The 25,473-nt window shown below is 45.1% G+C and overlaps 1 protein-coding gene across 3 annotated transcripts in view; it reads left to right on the top strand.

The window, feature by feature from the left end:
* Positions 1–3,912: 3,912 nt before the first annotated feature.
* The window catches only part of TTYH3 (tweety family member 3), a 74,904-nt gene continuing 53,343 nt past the window's right edge, over positions 3,913–25,473 (top strand). For 2 of the 3 annotated variants that reach the window (XM_040593486.1, XM_040593484.1), the window contains exon 1: positions 3,913–4,161. In XM_040593486.1, coding sequence (XP_040449420.1) covers positions 4,039–4,161 — 123 coding nt within the window. In that variant the 5' untranslated portion in view covers positions 3,913–4,038. The remainder of the gene's footprint in view (positions 4,162–25,473) is intronic. The other variant, XM_040593485.1, reaches the window with a different exon arrangement.

The following is a 25,473-nucleotide window of genomic DNA, read 5'->3' as shown; positions in this document are numbered from 1 at the left end:
AGTGAATCAAAAATGCCAGGGGTATGGGACTGCTGTTCTAAAAGGTGCTCTCATTGCAAGTATCGTGTCAGCAGTAAGGATGGTCTGGAGTCAGAGAGAAGCTTGTGAGGAGTGAAAAACGGTACATTTCTAGGAGTGCTTTTGCAGACTGCCTGGTTGTGTCAGGGGGACAGGGGACAGCACTGGCTGCCTTATTTTGGAGGTTTAAACTAGACTTTTTATCTTCATTGTCTTTAATTCAGAACATTTCTCATTTGCCCATTTTGTCCAGCAATTCTTTAGCAAAGCCACTGTCAAAGCAAGTTAACAAATGCTAATACGGCTCTTAGGGTTACTTTTCAGCAGGATTACCAGCTAACAAGCTGACATTTGCAGTTTGCTCTGGTTGATTGTAGAACAGTTTTCCATGCAAGGGTGATTTACTGTTAGTTTTTATTCCTGGGATGTCACAGCAGTGGCTTCTCTGTTCATTTTACTTCGGCAAAACAGAGTGTACCTGTTTGTGTGGGGAGGGAAAAACACTATCATCTAAACACGAGAGCTTTAATAACTGTCTTGTCATGTAATCAAGAACTACCTGAATAGAATCATATGACTCATAGGATGGTTTGGGCTGGAAGGGACCTTAAAGACTATCAAATTCCAACCCCCTGCCACGGGCAGGGACACCTCCCACCAGCCCAGGGTGCTCCCAGCCCCGTCCAGCCTGGCCCTGAGCCCTGCCAGGGATGGGGCACCCACAGCTGCTCTGGGCAGCCTGGGCCAGCGCCTCACCACCCTCACGGTAAAGAATTTCTTCCCGATATCTCATCTAAATCTGCCCTCTCTCAGTTTAAAGCCGTCACCCCTTGTCCTAGCAGTAAATGCCCCAGTCCAAAGCCCCTCCCCAGCTTTCCTGTGGGCCCCTCCAGGCCCTGGAAGCTGCTGTGAGGTCCCCCCGGAGCCTGCTCTTCTCCAGGCTGAACAGCCCCGACTCTGTCAGTCTCTGTCCATAGGAGAGGTGCCCCAGCCCTCTGAGCATCCTCGTGGCCTCCTCTGGGCTCGCTCCAGCAGGTCCGTGTCCTTCTTCAAAGGATCAAATGAGAGATACCAAGCGTCTGAGAAATAAAAACACTGCTTTGTGGTGGTGCAACAGGCTGAAGTGCCCTGCCATGGGAAGTATGGCTAGTGCTAGATCCTGCGGTTTGTCTCTCATGCCTAGTTTACTGAATTCATTTTACTTTTTATTTTCATATTTTCACATATCATTATAAGTAATTGTGGGGGTGAAATTAAAACTGTTGATGCCTCTGTTTCTCTCTAATCCCAAATCCTCATTCAACTATAATTTAATCCAGTTGCCTCCGCAGCAAATGGCTGTGAGAGAGACATGCACACCAGTGCTGCTGAGCCTGCTCCCTTTCCCACTTACCCCTGTCCCCTGTATGGCACCTCAAACTGCCGTGCTGACACTCCAGTGCTTATACCCCCATTTAATAGCATCCAGCTTTTTCTGTCATTTATTCCAATATGTTTTGTTTGGTTTGATTTACATCAATGCTGTCAAACATGATCTCAGTGCGGAGAGCTTGCTGCATCTGCTTCTATTCCGTGTCCATCACTTTGCTGACAAAGGTACTTGGACTTGCAGCCTGGTGGGTTTTTCTATCCAGAGGCCTGTGGCAGCAGTAACATCCTCAGGATGGATTCCAGCCTTGAGTGTTTTAGTGCCAAACCGCATGAACTCTGTGGCATCAGTAGCTTATGCAGAGAGATCTCTTGCCCCAAGCCTCTGCTCCTTGTCTTTGGGTTGTTTGAACCGGAGGTGAAATCTGTTAGGTCATTGGGCTTTAAAATAATTCCTTCTTCATACTTGCTGGCACTGTGGGGAAAAAAAAGAAGAAAAGGAAAAAGAAGAAAACAAAATTGGCTGTCATTTAGCTGTCCTCCTGCAGAAAAATAAAAACTTTCCTTGGAGAAGGCTGGAGGGAGTTGAGGTCTTATATCTTGTACTTTTGCACATACTGCATGGCTGTGAAATCTCTGTGTCTTAATGGTATTTGTGAATGATAAAATTTCTTTTAAGCTATGTTGATAATACTCATACAAGAATCCTGTCCTAGCCAAAAGCTATTAAAGATGATGTTACATCTCAGAACATAAGCAGAAATACATTGATTTGGTCCTAATGTGTTAAATAGCTCATTTTAGCATTTTTGCTCTCTTTATTTATAAAATGTATATATAAATGTATATATAAAATGTATAAATAAAAATTATAAATTTATAAAAAGCGAGGACAGCATAAAGTCCTAGCTGCATTTGGGAAAAGAAAATCAGACTTGCAAAAGAGATGTCTCTACAGTATCTGCTGACCTGCCACCATTTAGGAGGAAAAAGCAGCTGGTATTACCGTGGTTTTTTTCCAGTGGGATACATAGCGCTCCACTATTTTTTGTGTTTTCATGGGCTATATGGCTTCTAATTCTAAACAGTGCTAATTAGATGGGGGTTTCTCAAGGCTGTAAGACCTGTGAGATATTTGCTTGAAGTCTTTTAGAAGGCCGGATGGTCCTTTTCCCCCTTCCAACTCCGAGTTGCATTCAGTGATGTTTAAAACACATTGCTTTCAGTTTGTCAAACCAGCAGTGGGTGAGGTGTGCGGCTGCAGTGCTGGGATGGAGTGACTTTGGTTTGTATGACTGTGGAGAGAGCAAAGGCCCAGGGATGAACGGACTGACCAAGCTGGAACTCCTGCCTTAGGGCTGGGCCATACTACGTAGAGCTAGACTGAAGGTATTTGATGTATTCCTTTTAAAAGAAAACAGCAAGTATTTTTACACATTTCAGTTGTAATAGAAACAGTACAATCTTTCTAATGAAGCCAATGAATTTGGGATAGCTGCTGCTTACTGTTACCTTTTCTATTTTACAATGCTATCCTAAAGTTATCCAAAATATTTATGTACCGCTTACTGGTTTCTGACACATGCCCCTGAGAGGGTACGCTTGTATTTTTTACCTTTAAGTCTAAAAATAGTTTGGTTATGTTCTGATTAAGAAGAAACAAAAAGTTTTTGTCCTCATGTCGGAGCGTAATCCTTGGGAAAGTTGTTCCCACGCGGCTCTGCGAGGAGCAGTGCTTGCACCATGACGGCAGGCAGGGCCTGATGCGGCAAGAGGCTGCCGCTGCTTCAGCATTGAGGGGTTTAATTTGCAGTAGCTGTCAAAACAAGCCGACAGTCCCAAGTCCCTTGAAGCCGACAAGTGCTACAAGTGGCTTGGGTGAGGCTCTGGGGGCAGGCCCGGTGTGCCTGACGGCTCTGTGGCACGAGGGAAGGCCGCGTGCGCTTGCACCCCTTCCCCTTCCCCGAGGGGCCCGTCTGAATCTCTAGGCACCTCAGTACTTCTAGAAATTTCCCCCTCGCCCTTTGGAAAAGCCAGGACCGTCTGGGGAAGCGCAGAGGGAGCCAGCGCCGGGGGAAGAGGCGCAAGGTGTTGGCACCGGAGGCCCGGGAGCAGCGCTTCGCTGCCACGCTAGGCGCCCGGGGCCGGCTCCCCCTCGGGCCACCGTGGCGGGAAGGTGCTGCCGTGAGGGAAGGGGGCAGCGTCCGACGCCGGCTGGGGGACGCCCGCCCTCAGCCACACGCGGCCCCGCGCCGCCATGTCGCAGCACGGATGGCGGTGGCGGTGGCGGCGAGGCGCGGCTGCCGGGGCAGCGGGCGGCACCACGGGCTGCGCGGCCCGGGCCGAACCGAGCGGCCGCGGGGGGCGGCGGGGCCGGGGCGGTGCTGAGGGCCGGCGGCGGGCGGGGCGGGGCGCGGCGCGGCGGTGCCAATGGGAGCGGGCGGGCGGCGCCGGGCGCGGGGGCGGCGGAGCCTCTCGGCGAACAAAGAGGGAGCGAGCGGCGCGGCGGGAGGAGGCGGGGGGTGCCGGCCATGCGGGGCCGCCGGCCGGGCCGCGGCTGAACAGGGAGGCGAGCGGGCGGGCGGACGGACGGGCAGCGCGGGCGGCGGCGCTCCATGGCCGGTGGGTCGGGGTGAGGTGAGGCGAGGCGGCATGGCGGGCGTCAGCTACTCGCCGCCCTGGTGGGTGAGCCTGCTGCACCGCCTGCCGCACCTCAGCCTGCGCTGGGAGCTCACCGCCGCCGACTTCCGACCGCACGACGCCGAGTACCAGCAGGTGGGTCCGTGCGCGGGGGCTGGGGGGGGTATTGGCGCACCCGTGGGCCGCCTGGGGCAGGGGGTGCGGAGGAGGGGGGGGGCCCTCGGGTGGGTGTCTGTGGGCGCCGTGGCCCCCCAGTCGCCCGCCCCGTGAGGGGCAGGTGTGGGGCCGGCTCCCCGCTGGGCGGGGGGCGGGGTGAGCGGGATCCCCGAGCTGCCCCCTGCTTGCTGGAAGCCCCGGTTCTTGGTAGAAGGTGAAAGGACCCCCGGGCCGGGCCCCGCGCAGCTCCCGCCGGTAACCGGCTCCCGCCATCGGCCCGCAGCGCCGCGCCAGCACCGGCTGTTGCCGCCGGGCAGCGGGGGATTCGGTGCCCGGGGGCGCCGTTAGCATCAAGTGCAGGGGAAGGTGCTCGCACAACACTTATGTGCCGCCGCTCAGCTTTTTTTTTTTTTTTTTTTAAATGCTGCTTAGCCTGTATCCTGTGCTTGGTTGGCTTGGCTTGTAATTAAAATGATTGTGGAGTGAATCTGTGTGCTCTGACATCTGTGTTCTCTGCTGTCGTCTTGGAACAGAGCTGCAGTGGCTCTGCTGCCTCGTTTTGCCACGGTCTCTGGTTTTGAAAACACCATTTTGCTTTTCTGAACATACTTGCGGTGTCCTATATACGCAGCCTGCTGTCATGCACGTGGGCAGAAACGCCAGGGCATCTGAACAGTTCTCATTTATCCTACAAGTGAAAGGTGTTGAAAATACTTCAGGAAGCAGCATGGTTTGCCTTTTAGCTTTACGCAGGTGAACAGAGCTCTGAGCTGAAGCTAGAGCAAAACATGAGCGGTGTGTTTAAAGACCAATGGGGGATACACAGAAATATCTTTAAACCTGTAAACAAAACAGGCTTTTGACCTAACTTTTGTATTTGGGGCTTCAGTTTGTTAATGTCTTCTAGTTCCCTTGGCTCAGCAGAGTTCAAGATGGCCACACGCAGATGTAACGCTGCACAGCAGTTTAACCGTATTTCCATGACCTCAGAGGGTAGCTGCCTTTAAAACAAGGGATACGAGATGCTGAAGATCACAAGTTAAGAGGTCATGGAAAGATGTTCTTGGGAGCGTGTTATCGTGAAACAAACACTCATTGACCTTTGAATAGAGAGCAGATGTACGTTTTTTTCACTTAAATTGTTTAAAGGCTCTCCTCACAGAAATCTGGGGCTGTGTTCGTTTGTCCGATAATTTTTCTACAATTATAATTTTCTGACTTAAAGCCTTCTGCTGTCCTTCTGTGTAGCTGCCTCCCCTCCCTTGATGATATTAAGGACTTCTTGCACAGCAGTAGATGGCCTTTAAAGTCTTAGCATCAGCTTGCGAGAGGATGTCTTATCAAATCCAACCCTGAACGTCTGGATTACCGAAGTGTCTGTTGTCAGGAGGGTTGTTGGAGCAGCAGCAGCTTTGCTGGTTTCGGCGTCGGTGAGGGACAGCAGGCAAGCTCCAGTAATGCAGCCATGGTATCGGTGTCGCCGGTTACATAACGAAGCTGCTGTGGCTCTGCAAGTTGACTTGGGAGTTCGTAGCCACGTAGATTAATTCTAATGCAGTGAAACAGGGAAACTTAATCCAGGAGCGGGAACTGTAATGCTAAATGCTCTCTCATGCTTTAAATTGTTCCGAAGGCCTTTTGGTTTAAATTCTAGCATTTTCTATTAGCTTTGTTATGATTTTTCATCTCTTGCTCTAGTTTGCAGCCTATGCTGGCATAGTCTCCCCTTTTCTTTGGGAACCTTTTGTATTTAGTGGCCAAGATCGTATCTGTCCTGAAAATAAGAAAGTCTATTTCTTAATTGAAATTATGCTTATTTTTTCTCTTCTTCGTAGGTCTTATTGGCACAAATTGTGTGTATTTCTGTTTTCTGTTCCATTAGTGGTTGATACCTTGGTTCTTAAGTATAAACTGTTAAACTGCATGCTTGTGTTTGGGTTCTGCAGTGGCTGAAGAGATGTCATTGGGGGATGCTAGCTGGGAGCTTGTGGGGATGGGAAAGGGCAGAGTGTCCCTAGTAAGGAAGGATTACCTTTACTAAACTGAAAATACCTCTTAAGTTTCCATGACTTCAAGTCATTGAGTAGCTAGACTGTTGTCATAAACAAGCATATGGCAGGGCTCAGTGTCCATTTTCACTCTGATTTGTTATGGGGAAGGAAGCAGTGCGTCCTTTCTGATTATTCACTGCCTCTAGAAAAGATTTCCCAACCCATGACCAAGAGAAAACATTTCTCTCCTTAGGAAACTGTTTTCTTTAGTAACATCTTCGTGAAGACCTACTTTTTTTTTTCCTTGTACTCATGTTTTGATGATAGGGTTTGAACTCGTGCATCAACTGAACATCCCATTTCAACAAAAAGTGAAATACAGTGGCTTGGATTTGAATGTCGTCATATCACTTGTTGCTCCCACAGGTGAAGAGGCTGCTGATTTAACAGCCTTTCCACCTCCACCTAGCAAGGATTACTGTAATGTGCAAGCCCCTATTCCACTGAAGCAGCAGACATTCTGTTGTCCCCTGAAACCTGCCTCAAGCACATGTAGCTCACAGATAAGCACATGCTGCTGGTCTTTGAAGTCTAGGTCTTTGTTTTGTCTTCTGGGACCCTGGATGGTGGGGAATATCAGAAGGATATAGATCTAGTGGCTAGTTATGATGTTCTGTCACATGTAGTCTCTTATGTCAGAGCAGGAGGGACACCCACTGTGCACAAGTCTGTCTCAAGGTGGCTGTGTCCATTGTGTACACCAACCTACAGGGGCTTCCTTCTTTTGTCTGAGAGCATGAGAAAAACTTATGGCAATGTTGCTGCCAGGGGCTGAGATCAATGCAGCTGCAGGCTTTGGCTGCATACCTTCTTCACCTGAATTGGTCTCTAAAATGCTCTCTTGGTATTACTTACTACTTATCTTCTCACGTTAGGTTGGAACAGTGTGTGCAAGTGTGGAGGAACAGAACAGATCATTCCCTTCTGGACAAGATTCTTTAAAAATGTCTATGTATATGTATGTTCTTCAGATGCTTCACTTCTCTCATGGCAAGCTGTGGACAGCAGTACAACTAGTTGTTTCCTTTTTCTGGGAGAATGGAGGTGAGCTTCAATGTAGAATGAGCTGGGGTTGTGATCCTTCTTCTCCGGGGGGTTTGGCATGCTGGTGAGTCCTGTCAGAGCTGCTTCCTTGTGCTTCTTGCAGGGCTTGCTTCATAGGGTCATCCCTATAGAGGATCTTATCAGACCAGTTCTTTTCCTAATCCTCCCATGAATCATTTGGGTTGAAGATATCTTGATATGAACAGTTTTGTTCTGGCTGTATTCTCATCTGAGTCATACTGCAGTGCTCTGCAAAGCCTTTTCATTGTATAGTGAGTCACAAACTGGAGTGAAGGGAATGTAAAAATGGAGCAAAGCTCGTGCTCCTTCTGATGGCATCATGCTGATACCAGTTCTGGTCTCCATGCCTTTTCCTGCTGAATAAATGATGATGATCTTACCAGTACTGTCCACTTACTTTCCAATTCAGTTAATTGGAACAGTAAGATGGTCCTGAGACTGCTGCTGTGCTAGTTTAATCTGCTTAGTAATACAAGTACTTCGACTTGTGACTTAGTTGCGTGGCATTGAATGCACTTCATTTCTCAGGGTAGAGTTGCTTAAGAGCCTTGAGGTAGTGTGGAGGCTACATGCTGGAAAGAAATAGAAAAGCTGAATAGCTTTTTAATTCAGCACAACAACAGGTAATGGAATATCTGCTTGAGACTCTGGTACCAAAAGAAAAGGAGCCTACAACATTTTATTGTAGCCCTTTAGTCTCACTGTATGCTGGAAAGTGTACTATAAACAGTGAAGAAGGGGCTGTAAAAGCTAAGCTACAGAGCACCTTGACTCTAATTTCTGCTTTTCTTGATTGCTGGAAAATGGCAACATTGACCTGAATCTGTGTAAACACATGGGTTATGTGTGAATCGGGTTAGAATAAAGCAAAATTATCCAGCATCTGTGAAATTGTTTCCTTGTACCACACTCATGCTTTTGCTGTGAGTCAGAACTGCAAATGCATGGGTAGTCGGTGTAATGGCAACTGTATGTGCTTTGGAAAAAGACTGGATGATTGATTCATGCTAATTAAAATGCAGAACCAAGCTAAAGGAAGCATTGATAAGAACAGGGGCATGTTCTAGTCCTTGGTTTTGAGATGGTCTCTTCAGTGTTGTCACCCAGGAGTTTGCTATTTTGCTATCATACATCTGTCAGTGCTTTTGTGTTGTAACATTCTTTTTTCTACTGCTATATGTGTGTTGGGGGGGACCTAGCAGTGAAAGGTGCTGTGTAAGCCCAATGATGCTTCCCTTTTTTTGGCTTGCAGACTCTAATCCAAGGCATGTGTGTTTGAACCTGTAGCCAAAGGTTCAGCAAGGAATCGATTCTGTCAGGTACTTTCTGGCTCTGTGAGGCTGTTTCCCTACACATAACAGCTAATGTCATCTTTGGAAGTATTTCTTGGCTGGAGAAGCATGATGGAGCCTAAACTGCCAAAAAACTTGGATTATAGAGATTGTTTTAGAACTTCCTCTACTGTACTGGCGTCTTATTTCAATTTTGAAACCAAGAGTCTTTCTGCAAATTGGAAACATGTGTATTAGTCAAGTTGGATGACGTGTTTTTGTCTAGTTGGCTTAAAGTCAGAGGGTAATGTGCCTTTCTTAAAGGGGTTAGAATGAAGGGTTCTTTCAAGAATAGGTGGACCACTTCCAAGGTCTGATCAGCTATCCTGCTGTAGCACTAGTTTGCTCATGTTTCCAGAAGGGTTGGGTGACCCTGGTTAGTAGAATGCAATGTTTTCTAATTAAACTAAAGTTGCTTTTAGGTTTTTAAGAACTGAGAGTAAATCCCCTCTTCCCTTTACTCATTGGTCTCGGTTGTATGAGTAACCACGCAGTAATGCCTCTTATCAGCAAATTGGTGCTGTAGTCTGATTCCTTTTCCTTGATCTGGAAGAGCCTTTAACAGGGAACTGCAGCATAATGGATAACCAAAAATTTAGAATAAAGACGATTTCTTTTTTACCAAAGATGGGCATACAATGGCTTCTGTTGACCATACATCCAGTCATGCAGCAGCATATGGTATGCAGACAGGCAGAAAATCAACCTTTGCCAGCTTTCTGTCTGCAGCCCTACTTTTTTGCTGACCCATGCTATGCTGCTACGTTTTCAGATGGTCTCCTGAGAACTGGCAGTATCTGGAAACCCTGTCTGTAGATTACCTTACTCTGGTCAAAAAAAGTTAACTGTTCTCAATGTAAGGTTTTAGCAGACCAAAGTACACACAGAGGGGTAAAAGGTGACTTGGAGAAATGTGAAACACGTTGTAGGGGGAGGAGAGAAGGAGATGCAAGTGAGTGTGCAAAGATGTAAACCATGCTTGCTTTGTCTGGGTAGGATCCTTAAAGTTAATCCTGCACAGAGTAGGTGCTTTTGCCAGGCCTGGTGAGCTTCTCGGTCTTGGGAGACCTCTGTGCGGCATATGGCGCTCTGAAGGTATCATGCTGGTCTTAGCTGGAAGAGCAGAATCAGAGTTAAAAACATTAGTCTGGTCAGGTGGTGGCCTGCCACTGACGCCTTGGTGCATCTGCACCAAGGCATTTGTCCTCTTAAATCCTATTTTATTTTTTCTTAATGAGAGTTTAACAGCTTATGTCTCCTGGTGTGGAGGTTATCAGGTAAATCTTGGGGTAAGCATGTACCTCCTCTGTGCGCTACCTGGATGTTGCACTTACCCTGTATGTACACAAGTGTTTTTTATCAGTTTGGAGGAGCTGACATTAAAGAACCTTACGTTTTGTATTTGATTTGGAAAAAGGGAGTCAAAACAGGAACTGAAAATGCAGATGAGGGTTTGTAACCTTCAGTTTGCCACCAAAACGATGCAGGTACTTAAGAAGCTTATCTTGGTGTCTAGCTGCAAAGCCTGATCACTAGTGTTCTGGAGAAAGGACTATTCAAAATTAGTTTAGTCTTACCATCTCATCCCTTTATATTTTTTGTTTTCCCCCTTCCCCTCAATTCTTAATGCCTCTTTGAGTAGAGGAAAAATCCTTGCTCTTCAGGTTAACAAAAAGCCTTTGTTTAAATGCAGATTCAATAAAACAAGCAGTGCTTCAAGCAGATGTTGGTGTGGAGTTTTAATGCTTCGTATTTTTCATTATTAGGGAAAGTGAGAAATTCTTACCTAGAAAAACATATCCCATTAGGCATGACTGGAGATTAAGGATGGGAAGTCAGGTGCTTTCCTCTGATTCAATCCCAAAACTTTGAATGTGGATTTAGGGATCTGTGCCACAAGTAGTCTTGATCGCTTACTTGTATTTTGGTATTAGTTTTAATTCTGAGCCTGTAAACAAAAACCTGTCTGTTGAGAATGAGAGATACAAGTTACGTGCCCCTGTCACATCAGGTTTCTTGACTTATGTGTCTTCAGAACAGACAGTTGGAGGGACAAGCACCCTCCAATCCCTTGGCATTTCTTTCCTTTTTTGGGGTTTTTTTTTGGTTTTTTTTTTTTTTCTCCTTTTAGGGCAAGGCTAGTTTTACAGCCCTCCCCCCCCCCCCCCCCCCCCATCAGCACACTTGCTGATGGAAAGGGTGAAGTCTAAAATTGGTGATCATGCTCTTTGTGTTGATGTGGCAAGACTGTTGTGGCAGAGCTTGCCTGGTCAGCTCCTTTCTGGGGACAGTTCTGTACCTGTAGGGATCAGCATGCTGGAGACTAACCAGTGATGGCTAATGCTTCTTCTGAGGTTGTTCTTTATTTTCTTTGATGTCAAGTGAATATGCTTGGGTGGCTGCAGGCAAGCACTGAGTAAGATGGTGCTCACTCTTAATTGTCTTGAGATGGAGGGGAGTCAGCATCTTGTTTGCAACTAAGCTCTTGATGATTGTCATTTCTCCTCTTGATTCTGTTTTATCTTTCAGTAATAAACCTTCCACCAGTTAGGCTGAGACTTCCCATTCCCCTTGAGTGGGTAGGAGAACTTGGCTTGTTTTCAACTGAATGTAATTCCCATAGCTGGGGGAAGGGACGTGATGTCTGGGAATTTATTTGCTCTAAGATTCAGATGAGACTTGAGTAACTTGAGACTTGGAATATATCAGGATTACCTTCTGTACTGAACTCTAATTCTCACTTTTAAGACATAGATAAGACTCAAAATACTCAAACATGCTGATATATGCTGGAGAGTTAATAATAATAAGAAAATCAAAACCCAGTAACCCTGCTCCTCTCTCAGCAAGGCTTGTCTGTACTTTCTGGGTATGTCATCCTACCAGTTGTTTGTTTTAGCTGATGATGACAATCAACAAGACAGGTGAGCCAAAATCAAGGAGGATCAAGTTCACACAAGATTTTTCGCCCTGGAGATGCACTTTCAGATGACAGTAGTTGTATTGCAGTGGTGAAAAAACAGGAATTGGTTATGTTTATCCACAAGCCAGAAATAACTTCTGCTGTATGGTGAAGGGGTCTGCAGGTACCTAGTGGATAGTCACGGTGGGACAATCCATGCTGATGCTATTTCTTTTTCCTAGTTAATTTAATATAGTAAGAACAAAACACTGCAAACCTTTAATTTCAATCTTCTTTACATTTCTGTATAACGAGCCACTTGTCATTTTTGAGTTTGATCGTGTAATTGTGAGCGCTAACATTTGGTAAGCCACAAATGTGTGTTTCCTTCCAAAGTAGTCATTTGTGCGCTTACAGCTGCAAGGCTGTTCTCTTTCAAAAAAAAAAAGTAGGTTAGCGTGCAGTACACAGACACAGCAGTTGGTGTAACTCAGTTGTATTACCTGTACCAATTTCCTTCTCTAAACACTTGGATATGAGGGTGATGTTTGTAATAATGTGTGCTTTCACGTGGTTATCGGGTTGCTTGCTTCAGCAGATATAATACGTGCCAGACTTCTTTTTAAGTTTTTATTTTAACAAATGGACATTTTTTTTTCCAATAGTAAGAGCAGCATTGAAATCATCCAGGGAAAAGAACTGACAGTCCCCTTCACCCTCACTTAAACTGGAGCTGCACCCTCAGATTGTGATTTCCTCAGTAGGTGCTAAATGCTTTTTCTGGCAGACTTCTCAGAATGGTGCCACACGTGCATATGCATCAAAGTCCTTTGTAGTGTGAAATTAGGGATGAAAGATATTGCTAATCAGTCCTAACAATGCTGGATTTATTCCTGGACGAGGGGAAACGGGAATGTGGGGAATGGATGTTTCACAAATGTATAACACATTCAGACACGTTGTTGTGCCAGTGTTGGTGTCTGTGCATGGACACCCTTTTCAGTCTGTAAAATGCTGCTGTTCATGCAGGGAATTTAAACAAGCCTTCTATTCAACACCGAAATTCAAAATAATGCCAAAATCCAAATGGAGGCACTTCAGTTGCATAATAGTGTCTGTTACAAGGAGGGCTCAGTGCAGCAGATGATGTAATGCTCCTGAAGATAAGGCCCAAGCTGGGGGGGAGAGAGAGAAGAGAGTGTCAGTGAAGGAACCAAGAGTATTGGTACTGGTGTCAGAGCTATCCATAGGGTGTTATTAGCAAACCCGAGTAATTCCAAAGGTGATTGGGTTCCAACTGTACATGTGGAAAAAATGACCCATTGCTTGGTACTGCCTGTTTTCTTTGATAATTATAATTGCTTTAGTGTTACATAGTAGATTTCAGAATTATGTGGTGGGCAGAGTATGACCTCACCGTACTTCATGCTCTTGGAGTAAACTTTCCTGCAGTTTAACTGTGTGCTCAAGTTCCTGTAGCTGATAAACCGGTAGTTTTGATACTTGCTGTAGTACCAAAGAGATGCTTTCTGTTGCAATGCTGAAATTGTCGTGCTTTGCATCAAGGCTGTGGCTGTTGCCTTGCTATTTAAGTGCTGGTTGTAACGGATGATGTTACTGTTCTGAGGCCTCTGGCAGTTTGTTATTCTCCTTCCTCCCTAAAATGATGTTTAGTATATACTTATTTTCTTCAGTTTAGGAATAATCCTCCTTTATGTTGCTTCCTTGCTGCAAGTGCCTCTGTGCTCTGTTCTCAGACTGGCACGGTCAGAGGGGTGGCATATGATTGCCTCCTCGCATACAGCCCCCCTGCCCCCTTTCTCCCTTGTTTTACAGTATTCACTCCAGGAAATGCTGAGAAAGTAGAGAGTAATGGAATTCATGAAATTCAAGCTGTGCTTCAATGAAAACGTGTTTTCAATTTCTGCCTCCTTGGGAGCCTGAGACTGAACTGTAATTGTTGGCGCTGGGTGGGGGCTGGGGCCGTGGATGAATGAAAGCCGTGGAGTCAGCGCTCTGCAGAGCCTCTCGCCCGGCATCTCGCCGCTTCTCGGCGTTCAAAGGCTGGTGTGTGCTTTGTGGCAGCTTCAGGAAGCGTTTTTGTATTCAGCTGTCCAAAAGGCCTAGGCGTTTTCCTGCTGGGTTTGATCTGGCTGTCATGGTCTGAATGACAGTGACACGTTGGACAGGAACATGATGGGGGATGCATCAGCTGGGGGTGGTTTATCCCCCCTCTCTGCTCTTGATCCTGCTCACGCTGTCCTTTGAGTGTCCTGCTGCTGATTAAGGGTGAGAATTATAATGGTGACTCAAAAGCCTTTGGTAAAACTCATTAATTCATTCCTCCTTTAATTAGATACCCAGCCATGGACTTATAATTATGCAGCTGTAATAAGCTGTGCTGCATCAGTTGCACAAATCGTAGATTTTTGGCGAATGCAGATGTGGCGAGCCTTTACTCGGTTTGGCTTTTGGTGAGGAACGTGGAAAGGCAGAGAAATGAAGCAATTAGCCGAGAGTGTGTAGCGGCTGACTTCTGGCTGTATCTTGCCTTGTGGTGTTGAACTAAGAGGAAAGGGTGGAGTTGTCCTGCTTATAAATATTTCTTTTCCTAGGGAGGTGTAATAATGTAACTTTCAAGGAGAGAAAAGAGGAAGGAGAATCTAATGAAAAGTTACACAAGCATCTTTTCTTAAAATTTTAGCACCTGAGGGAATTGGTGCTTTTGGAGTAAGAATGTAACAGGAGCAGTTGCAGGCTCTGCAAACAGTGCCCCTTCTGCTGTTGGGAAATTGGGGAACAGCTGAAAGTACCAGGTACACTTTTTTTTTTTGGTGTGTCTTCTGGGGTGGGAGGCAGGGGGGAAATGTATAGTAAACTTATTCTGTAATCTCTTCTTGTTTCTGAAATACAAAGGAAGGTAATTTTCGGAACTAATTTATGTGGGTAAACCCCAGCAACAGATGACTGGGGTCTTCTGAGAGAAGTTTGTGCTACTTCTGGTATCTTTGAAATACTTGAATACTTGTGTGACTTCCCGCCACCCCAGAAGTAGAGGTAAGGCTGAAAGGACTTCAGGGAAGGACTTGTTATTTCTACCCTATTGCAACTCACTTGTTACGATCACCGTAGATGCAATGGTAGACCCTGAAAACATCATCTCCATTTAGCTTTGGACTGACAGACTGTCAGGTGCAAGCAATATCAAAAGGCACAGACCTAGGGAAAGGCTAGGGATGGAGACTGCTGGCTGTCAGTGGGCTTGCATGGATACAAATAGAAAGACAGGCTTGCCTTTTTTTCTTAGGATTTGAACTTGAGTAAGGTTAGACAAACTGCCTTGGACTTGAGTAAATGTGAGCTGTTGCACAGGACTAGATTGGAGGTGCTTCTAGTCAAGGGCAAGTATTAATGTTCATGCTCCCTTAAGAGGGAAACCGTTTCACTTGTAGTAGGAGGCAGGGGAAAAAAATGGATCAGCTGTGTTTTAGGTCTTTTTCTGTCTGAATTTAGTGGAAAGCGCAGATAACGCATCCAGTGAGAATGGAATGATTTGCTTGACACTTTTCCTGTAGCAAAACAGAAGTCTTTAGATGAGAGTGCTATTTTCAAAGCACTGTACAATGCTTCCTGTGTGCCTTAGTATTTCAAAAGGTGACCGATGTCTTCTGCTTGTCCTTCTTTTCCTCTCCCCATGCACTTTGAGCTACTGCCAGCTTATGAGACTGAGTAGTGCACAGAGCTTAGGTAGGACAGGGTTTCATCCTTTGTGAGGCCAAATACGCTGGATCACTGGCTGTTCTTTATAAGAATTTTGGATATATACATCTACAGGCTAGACAACGGATGTTGAATCAACCTCAGTAGACAAATCAGTGGAAGCAACAAATTTACATGGTTAAAATAGCCTTTCATTCTCATAAGGACCAACCAGGTAAAGATCCTGGTAAAGTTCTTGGCTGGTCTTGGAGACCATGTTCTGGAGCAGTTTGAGTGCTCTAAAGGTGACCCTCTTGATCGCTGCAGGAGTTGTTTTTCGACCTTTTTCAGATCGACATGCTCCAAGTTAAAATCTCTTCAGCATTTTAAATGCTTTAATATTAAATGGTAAACTAAAGGTGATGAATGTGAAATGTGTCTAATGCTGTTGACAAAATTCTCTGTGTGAACAAATGGTATTCTGGGTTGTACTTCCAATGCCTGTGCATTACAGGCAGCCCTTGGAGAAGCCATATGAGTGATAGTAGATGCTGGGAGCATTCTGCTGAGGTGTAAATAACAAGATTGGACAGTTTAGGCTAGCTCTGCTGTTTTTATTAGTGTAGCTTAGCTTTTGCCTCGGGTGACATGGAGGTTATGGAAGAAGGAGGAAGGGACAAACTGTGAGCTTGCCTCCTCTCCCAGCAGAAGATGATGAGAACATGTGGGGATCTTGTTACCCTAATGCCCCTTTGGTGTGTTAAGATACAAATACATGGACCTGAAGAGTTAAGTCTGAAATTCTTCCAGGGGCAGCTGCTTGCTGGGTCACATGTGTGTCTCAATCCAGTGCCCTTTCAGCCTTTTTGGTGTTTGTGTATTTGTTGCAACTCTTAAAATTTAGTTGGCTTCTATAGCGTTTCATTGCTGTTAATTTTGTTCTCCAGAAAATGTTGCTCTGAGAAGCTGCTTCTTGCCTTATTACTGCTCCCAAATACTTTTTATAGTTATCTGCTAGCTATTGTGTCTTCTGCCTGTGATTAAGCCACCTCTTAATATGTTCCCAGTGCTGAAGAGGACTGCAGATCCCAGTTTGCTTGGTGAGTAGATCTGAATCATCTTCTGCTGATGTCAGCTGCACTGCAGCCTGGGAGAAGATACTCTTATTGTACCATAGCAGGGGCATTTCCAATAGGTGAAATGTAGTTCTGCAGGAATAACCTACGACCAGGACTTCCAGCACTGACTTTAAGTATCAGGCTTAGTTTACTTGTGCTGGCTTCAGTAAGTGATCTTTATTATTTGGTGTAATAAATGAAATATAAGGTTCCTAAGAAAGAACCAGTTTCAAGGATAGGCCTTGAATGCTCATCAAAGTTTGAGTTCAAACCAGGCATGTTTGTTTGTTTTCCCCTCCAAAGCTGAAATTTGCTATTTGATGTCTGGTGTAGTGAATGCTGAGCTTTCCTTCTAACATCCGTGCCCTCAGATGGGATCCAGCAGCGAATTAGTTCTTTTATTCCTACTCACAAACACCTACTCACAAACACATACACCACCACTTCTTTCATACTAAAACTAGTTCTACAAGACTTTGATCCTTGGAACTGTACTCAGCTAGCCTTTGACATGTTGTCTTCTGACAAGTCACTGGTCACTTCTCCTGGGAAAACAGAGATCCTGAGTATTTTGTGTGTAGCTGCACTTGGACGTTGGTCAGTGAGCGGTCTCTCCCATGTGCTGTGAACGCAGGCTAACTGTAAGCAGGGCTGAGAGCTTCTGGAAACTACAGCATAGTCCTTGGCTTTATTCTTGTTGAGGAATTTTTTTTATTCCCCTGTTAGAACAGGACATGTGTGAAACAGAACTGTCGCATTGCTCTAATCCTACAATAAAGAAGTATTATGTGGTGCAAGGTTTGACGTTAACTGCAAGTTATATACTCTTCTTGTAGTTCAAACATTAAACATACTAGGATAAGAATCTTGTTCTTGGTGCAGCTGTGGTTTGGATTATACAATGGCTCTTTGGGTTCTACTGCAGTATTTCTGTATTGCCTGATCTAGGTAAGTGTCCTGATGGCTGAAACTGCGCTGCCAGCGAGAAGGAGTTCGGAGGCATGCATGTGTACATACATAACGCCATCGGTTGGGGGAACGATGCTAGCTGTTGCATGTGAGCGTCAATGCTGTCCTTGGGGTGCTGGCTCCTTGTACAATCCTGGCTTTGAAGATCTAAAGCTCCTCCAGTGCTGCTGGGTGGGGTCTCAGTAGGTAGGGAAGTGTCTTGTTTGATTCCCAGCTACTTGCAAGGAATGGGGTCTTTAAGCTATTTAAGCTGCACTCTTAGCTGTTGTGTATTTAACTTCCCGGCAGCACCCAGATAGCCCCCTATGCTTGTGCTCCTGGGGAATAGGCTTCCAAGTGGGGTTACACATTCTAGGCACGTACACTGTCCTGTTCTGCTAGCTCAAGCTGGGTTAGTCATGCGTCTCACAGAGCGTGGCAGATTTGAGACTGTCTGTCTCTCTTGCTTCTGCTCTCTAAATCCTTGCTCTATAAAAGGCAGTAATCAACAAAAGGGCAGTTAGAGTTGTGGAGCTTGGTTGTGTGATCTTGTCACTTCTTTCACCCTGATCTTTGGACTAAAGAGATAGTGTTTTGATATAGAAGAGTTTTCAGGGTCCTAGGGAAGTGGCTGGGACCGTACTGTTTAGCTGAAAGGGCACTGTGTAAAATAGTGGGAGCCGGTGATGGGAAAATGACAGGAGAAAACTGAAAACTAGATGCTATGCTATTCCTGGTGGTCATATTCTGCATCCAGAAGCTACTGTTAAAGCTCCTAGCAATTATGTGTGGGACTGCACTGTCATGTCTTCCGATATATGCAAAAGCCTGCTCAAGCTCCTTCACTTACAGGTTTTCTACCTGAAGGTATAATCTAGTGACAATATAATCACTTCCATAGCAACCAGAGCGTTGTAAACAGGATTATGGTGCCTAGTAAGGATGAAGGGCACAAAGAATTTAGGAAGGAAGTATCCCCTCATGTAAATACCCTCATTAATGTGGAGCAGAGGAGGCTAAATACAGGGACGTGCAGAGAGGAGCATCCCGCTTCATGTGCTGCGTGGCACCTCGGGGCTGTCACAGGGAAACCAGGAAAGGAGGAAGGGCACATATGCATGTGTGTGGCATGAGGTTTAAACTAATGTAAGAAGGTCTTAAGAAGGCTGTTAGCAAGCCAAGGTAAACCCTACAGAGAGCTGTTACTGATCTCAAGGTGTAAGTACAGCAGGCTGCCTTGTCTGAGCTAATGTGATTAAAATCCTGAAGGCACCAGGGACATATTCTGGCTGTCTTTCTACCTATCTTCCTTCTTTCCACACCCCCTTCTCCAGTCTGGAAGAGTAAGGTTTGTCTGCTACGGAGTACTGTGTTTTCTCCCCCACTAGTACTGTCTATAGACTTAAAATGCTTTCTCAATACACATTTAAACTTGCTTTCTCTTTTCAGTAAAAACTTGAGCTGGCTATTTTATTGTTAAAGATGATGGGAAGAACCAGCAAAATTGAAAGCTTCTCTCTTGGCTCCATCTGCAGTGAAGACTAATGATGTCTAGTGACATTCTTCTGCAGACCTATAAAGGAAAGAGCTACTTTACTTGCACACAGTTACTGCCCGAGGAATCGTGGTGGGGTTTATGCTGCATAGATTTAAGTGAGAACAGTTACGGAATGCTTTGTAAGAGTGTTTGAGCAGATGCTCTGCTCTACTTTGCTCTGCAGTTTATGCACCAGTTGCTTTCATTCAATAAAAAGCAATATGAAGACATGAGAGTTATTGCAGATATTTGTTTTGTGGCTTGAGGTTATCTTATCTTGGGGCTGCTTAAAACTTTTCTAGTGAATTGCTCTTGCTTTTTTTTTGCCATCTTTGGGTGATGTAACGAATGGTTTGATTGCTTCAGCGAGTCAAAAGTACTGCCTGGCTCTTCCCCAGAAGCTTTAACACCTGCTAAAAGGGTGAAGAATTCCTGGCAACTGCTGCCAGTCCTAAAGTGCTGTAAAAAGTCTTGTCCAAGATCCAGTTTTCTGTATAGGCTAGGAGTCAGATAATTCCCCACTAATCTAATGTGGTTGGCTGGAGCGGATCTAACTCTGTATTGTCGCCCAAGCTACTTTTCTTGTTGGTGTCTTTTGTGAGTTGCAGTTGTGGCAAGGAAATAGTGATTGCTGGTGGTGATACAAAAAAGAGGTGATGGAGCTAGGGAGGGCATGTCTACTTTATAACTTCAGAGAATCTGCTGTGGATGTATTTTTACTGCTGTTTTTGTGATTAGTGAGGTCTGCCAGCCCCACCTGGTTAGAGAATAAGCTTTGGTAAGAGATACTGGGAGTCCTACACTGGAGCTTACAGTTTTTGATTCTCTTTGTTCCTGATTAGGATGCTTTCTGAAAATAAACTCACAAATGAGGCTTAAAATACTTGTCTACAAGGAACGGAAAGAAAAATTCCTTGTAGGGAAGGGTGGATCTTAAGTTTGAGATCTTTCAAGTGCAAGTTGAATGTCTGGTGCAACCTGGCTTAAAAATATTTATAAAAAGATTCACCTGGCTCCCTTCTGTGGCATCTTTTATTGGAGAATTCATAAACAGCCTGGGGGATTTCTGCTTACTATTGGTGAATCATTCTTTGTGGCAATGTTTCAAACAGCCAAATTGCTGATCTGCGCAGGTAACAAGGTGCTTGGTGTTTTGGAAGAGCCATTTTCAAATGCAAAGTTAACTGTGAAGATAAATGTAGGTACTAATGCTGAAGGTTATTATAAAACTAAGGAATGTGATTCACCCGTCAAGATAGCTGGCTAAAAGTCCACCCAGCCGCAGTAGTGAACTGAAAGACACTGAATTAAAAATAAACAAAGCAGGACATGGTTGGCAAGTAGCAAATAAGTAACTAAGCACCGGTTCCTGGTGTAGATCTGATGCAAATGTTTCAGGAACTGCAACGGTCAGAAAAGGTGATATCATTCAGCATTGGGGAACCTCTAACTTGGGAGTGCTGGTCTGGTGGCAGCCGTAACAGCTGTTCTTAAACAGCCCAGTTGTTGGGGTTTTGTAAAGTTTCTGAGAGCACTCCCTGGAGGATTGGTAAATGTTATTTTTGTTGTTTAGTGGAAGTGGCCCACCTTGGTGGTGTTGCAAACATACTGAAGTCATTGTAAAGCACCACAAGGTGCCTGTTGGATGGCTTGCCAAACCAAAGGTCAGAGGTGCCACAAGGATGGTTCATAGCAGGAATGGCCCACTGCCCAGCTGCTAGTGGCTGTGGCCTGGATGTTGTGCTGGCAACTAGATTAAATAGTCCTTTCCGAGAGTTTCTGGGCCAGCAATCTATCCTCATTCTCTTGCTTCAAAATGCTGCAGTACATAAACGCATAATAGTAAGTGGATGAAGCAGCTAGTTGTCCACTGTATTTCTTCTTCCTTTGCTGGATCCCTCCTTGTACTTCCAGTTTGAATGTCAGGGACTGTGTTTCCAACACCAGATGTGTGGTTAAAAACAAAACAGCAGTGAAAAGTGTGTGCTCCTGGCTTTTCTTCCTGAAAGATATTGTATTAAAAAAAATCTGTCATTCTTCTGCCAGTCAGTAGTTAAGTTGCTGGAGGAAAAGAGCCTGGTTTGTGATTAGGCAATAGTCACTCACGTGGCCACGTGAGGACCTGGTGAGCAGGGAGCGCCGCAGCCTGGTTCTTCAGCTGGGCTGGTGTCACCACTCAGAGTCCTGCTCTGGTGGCTGCTCTTACTCGTGTGCCAGAAGCAGACACTGTGACAGAGGTGCGTTCACAGCAGCTGTTTTGAGTGAAGAAGCCTTTCCCTTGAGGTCTGCCAGATGGCCCTGCAACACCTTGGACTTGACCTGTTAAGTCAGCTGTAGTGCTTCTGGCTTGTTGCGGTTCTTCATGGATAGAAAGGGTTCATCTCAAGCACTGGGTATTAAGCTACAGGTAGCATTGAGAAGACAGGGAAAATATAGTATATACATGGAAATGCACAGTAATTGCACTATACCTAACTAGAGAACAAAGAAACCGGGGTTGGTGGGAAGCATAGCTCAGGACTGCGCTGTGAGGAGGGAACTATCAACTAGGATGTGAAAGAAAATGTACTACTTCATACTTATTTATAATTTTGTCCTCTGAGTAGTGTTGCTGCCGCTATCTGAAGGAAAGTTTCAGTGTGTTTAAGTCTTTCGAGGTCAAAGACACAGGGCTTCTGACTAGTCAGACTGCCCATTGGTGGGAGGATGTGATGCTTTCAAAATGCAGATCTGCAGTGGTGAGATGAGTAACCACCTGGTGGGTGGAGAAATGCAGAAAGTCTCCATATCAACAGCAAGTGTCCAAAGTGGCAACAATTTCCCAGTGAACTACAAGGTGAGAGGTTGTAAGGGGTAGGTTGATCACAAGTGGGGAAACAAATGTGCAGTCAGCACCTTCTATAAAAGGCACAAATCTTGCTTTTAGCTTGCAGGGATCACTTTTCTTACTAGACAAAAGTTGGCATGTAGTGCACCTCTGCATCAGTAGTAGTATGTAAATTATGCTTTGAATGGTCTTAAAAGAACAGTGTTGGCAGATGAAGGCATGTCAAGATGATGGCTTGCCTCTCTGCAGTTATCAGGTGTGACAATAACAACAGGGGAGCTGTTTGCTGTTATCTCAGTGCTGACACTGGGAGGGGGGGGGGGGGCGGCTTTGGAGCAGCAATCCCAGGTAATGAAGCATACTCGATGGCTGCGTCCCAGTGACACACACACAGAGCTTGGCACAGAGGGCTGGGGTGGCACATACTGACAAGGCTTCATGGATCTATGAAGCTCTAAGCAGGTAAAGCTTCAGCAGAGCGTATGGTGTTGGTACCTTTGCCTCTAAAAGCGATCCAAGTAGTGATCTGCTGGGAGGTAGATGCTTTGCAGTAATTTCTTCCCCAGATGTAGCTGCTATGAAAACAAGTGTTGAAGGACTTATTTTTTCACAACGACCCTCTCTATCAAGGGCGCTTCAGTGTTCAGAAGTTACTGAATTAGCATAACAGGGGTGGCTTGAAGCAATGCTGATAAGAGCGGAGTGTTTCCTGCTAAAATTATGACCGAGTGACTTAGAATTCTGCTGTCTTGCACATTTTTCAATCGTTGACTTAATAGGAAAGTTTTGGCTGCCTGAAGTGTCACCACTTCCTCTCTTGCATCTGTAAATTGCAGAAGGGTTTGGTGGCGTCCAAGCCTGCAGTGCACAGACTGGGGTTGGTGCTAGAAGAGGTCGCTCTTTGTTCTGGGAACTGTGGAGCATTACACAATGTTTCCTCCCTTGTGCTGCGTTTGGAAAGACTGTTCTTGCTAATAACCAGAAAAACAGGGTGTTCTGAAGCCCTGTGCAGTTGGGGGTTTTTTTTTGTGGTGGTGTTTTTTTATTGACACTTTTTTTGCAGTATGGTCCTTAGATATGTTTAAAGAGTCCAAGAGAAAACTTACTATTGCCACTTCCCGTACAAATTGGACATCAGTTTTGAAGCTGTTTAAAAACACCAAAAAAGCTATCTTTATATTGTGGAAGTCCATGCAAACAAATGGACTTTGCCAATTTGTACACGGAAACCCCAGGAAATACCATAGTTATATGCAGTCCAAACTTTGCTGCATGGTTTGTACTTGTTATCTGAATGTTTGCAAAATGAGTTCATTTCTGTACAAGGGGGGCAGATCTCTTCTAAACATCCACAAACTGCTTCTGCCAGGCAGGCAATGACAGATTTTGAAATTTGTGTTGGAAATTGTGCTTGCATAATGCACAGGAGAAAGTGATAATGCACTGCACACAGGTAACCTCTGCTTGTGGTTGAACTGAGCGTCTTGGTTCTGTAACTGTGCGTTCAGTTCAAATGTGCTGGAAGGCGGCAGCAAACTGCAAGGGTGGAGTGTGCTGTTGCTGGCATTTCCTAAACTGCCTAGAAGTCAAAGGTAGTACGCACCCAGTTATTTGTTGGTGAAACAAGTAAAGCAAAAAGCAAATGGAAGTTAGTATCCATCTCCAAAGAAGGTTGTGGTGAACACTGCCCAAGAGTGTGCAAGCTGCAGTGCGAAGCTGTTTGCAGCCAGGTGTGGTTGATGAGGAGCAAGGTTCTGACTAGTGCTTTCTGGCATTATCCATAGCTGTGTGCTTAAAGTCTACTTACTAGCTTTTTCTAATTAGCTTTTTCAAGTCTTTTGCACAGAACTTGGCCCTGAGCTGCAGCCTTGAAAAGCTGAATTTTTATTTTTTCTTCTTAATGGCATCAAAGACTTTTTCTTTTTTTTTTTTCTCTCCTGAACGCCTGGGGAATGGCACTGCTGTATCACTGTTGCAGCGCTAAGACCTGAGTGCATTGGTGAAACTGATTCCAGCACCCATTTGGAATATATATATATGCATATTCTTTGTGTCACAATGTTTCTGTACAGGAGAAAGAGTTTGGTAGTACTGTATTCTAACACTGAGCATGATTTAAAATCAGATTTGAGCTGCGAACATGGATGTCTGTCTGCACTAAGCCTCTTCAGGCAAGACCTCAGTGGAGACATAGTGCAGACCGTAGTTGCGGCGTTATGCCTCTGTGTAAATGGGACCTCAGCCTGGGGAATCCTGAAACTGATGTGATTGTTCTATCCCTTGTAAAGTTTGCAGCTTCAGACCCTTTAATCATACCTGTCTGAAGTGGAAGTTTGTGGCTCTTGAGGTTGTGGTCCAGGAGAGTGGCTGGGACACTTTGCACTCGGGAGCTGCTCAGTGGTTAAATCAAGGAACTGACCTGACTGAAAACAGGTTTCAACACCAGTGCTGAGGTATGTCTGATTCAAGTTATAGTTTAACTAGCCCTGGTGCAAGAAGAAGCAGTCCTGCTAATTAGTGGCCAGGGTATTTGAATGGCTGCCCAGTAAACCAGATGGAGCACCTGATCCAGGTGTAAAACAATGTTTCCTCTTGTCAGACAAGTTGTGACCTTGGTCTGGCATAAACCTGGGGCAGGAACAAAGTACCTCTGCCTCATAGTACTTCAGTGTTATGTGAATGGGAAAATGTGGGACACGCAAGGCTTGTGTTGAATTATCTTCCTTTTGGAATATTTTGGGGTGTTGAGTCAACAAGCAGAATTCAGGAGCCAAATAAAAGGTTCCTGTCTGACTTATTGTCTCCATGTGACCCTATAGTTCTTTCTAAACCATCACTGAAAAAACACACCTCTTGGTTTGGCTTATAAATTACCTGTTTCCTGCCCTTTATGGCTTCTTTCTGATTTGGAGCCAGAAACAATGCTGAAAGCTGGTAGAACAAACTACTGTACCCCTAGCGAAAGGGGTCTGTAGTAGCATTTTATTTCTGGTTACTTTGTGACCTGCAGAATTGTAGCTGAACAGGGAGTATTACTATTAAAATGCTAGCATCAACCCATCCTTTCCAGAGCTTATTCTTTCTTCATTTCTCTACCTAAAGATCTCTTGATCATTGTAGGGGTCTCGAGCTGTTCTTGTTGCTGCATGAGCAGCTGATCAATTTTTCACTTCTACAGCAGTAGATCATGTATAATGAGATGCTCTCATTGGGTGGTGTGGTGTGTGTGCATCTCCTCCTCAAAGTGCATTAAAGCTTTGAACATGTCCTGTGTCATAACAGGCAGCCATGCTGTTGACATTGAGTGTCTAAGGTGGTGGTGTAATGCCACCTTACAGCTGGAGAAGCAGTAACAGAAATGACTGCCTTTGCTAGACCCCTGGAGTCCAGCTGTGTGTCTGTAACGTAGCTGCAGTTCCCACCTTCCCTGCAAGTTCCTCTGTTGCAAGTCTATCTCTGTTTTGGAGCCCTTTGCAGAGTTGTACCTCTTTAAAAGAATAATGAGGTTGAAAGCAAGGTGCAGGGCTGTGTGACTAGTTCAGGCTCATCCATCTATCAGGGAAATTGTTTTGTAGTGCTGCATACCAATAGAAAGTGTCAAGTCTAATAAATATGCTTGAGCCTCTTCATTCTCCCTAGAGCTTACTTTCTAGAGAGAAATAAAATATTGGAGATACTCACCAGGGACCAACCTGGAGTGGAGACAGGGCAGGAATATTTTAATTTGAAGCTGGCTGGATAAACGGTCAAATGAACAAACAGTTTATTTTGCTTCTACGAAGACTTTATTTAACAAAAAAAAAAGGAAGGGAA

Source organism: Falco naumanni, chromosome 4, assembly GCF_017639655.2.
Source record: "Falco naumanni isolate bFalNau1 chromosome 4, bFalNau1.pat, whole genome shotgun sequence".
Classification (NCBI taxonomy): domain Eukaryota; kingdom Metazoa; phylum Chordata; class Aves; order Falconiformes; family Falconidae; genus Falco; species Falco naumanni.
The sequence above is the reverse complement of the archived record's forward strand: the minus strand, read 5'-3'. Positions and strand labels throughout refer to the sequence as shown.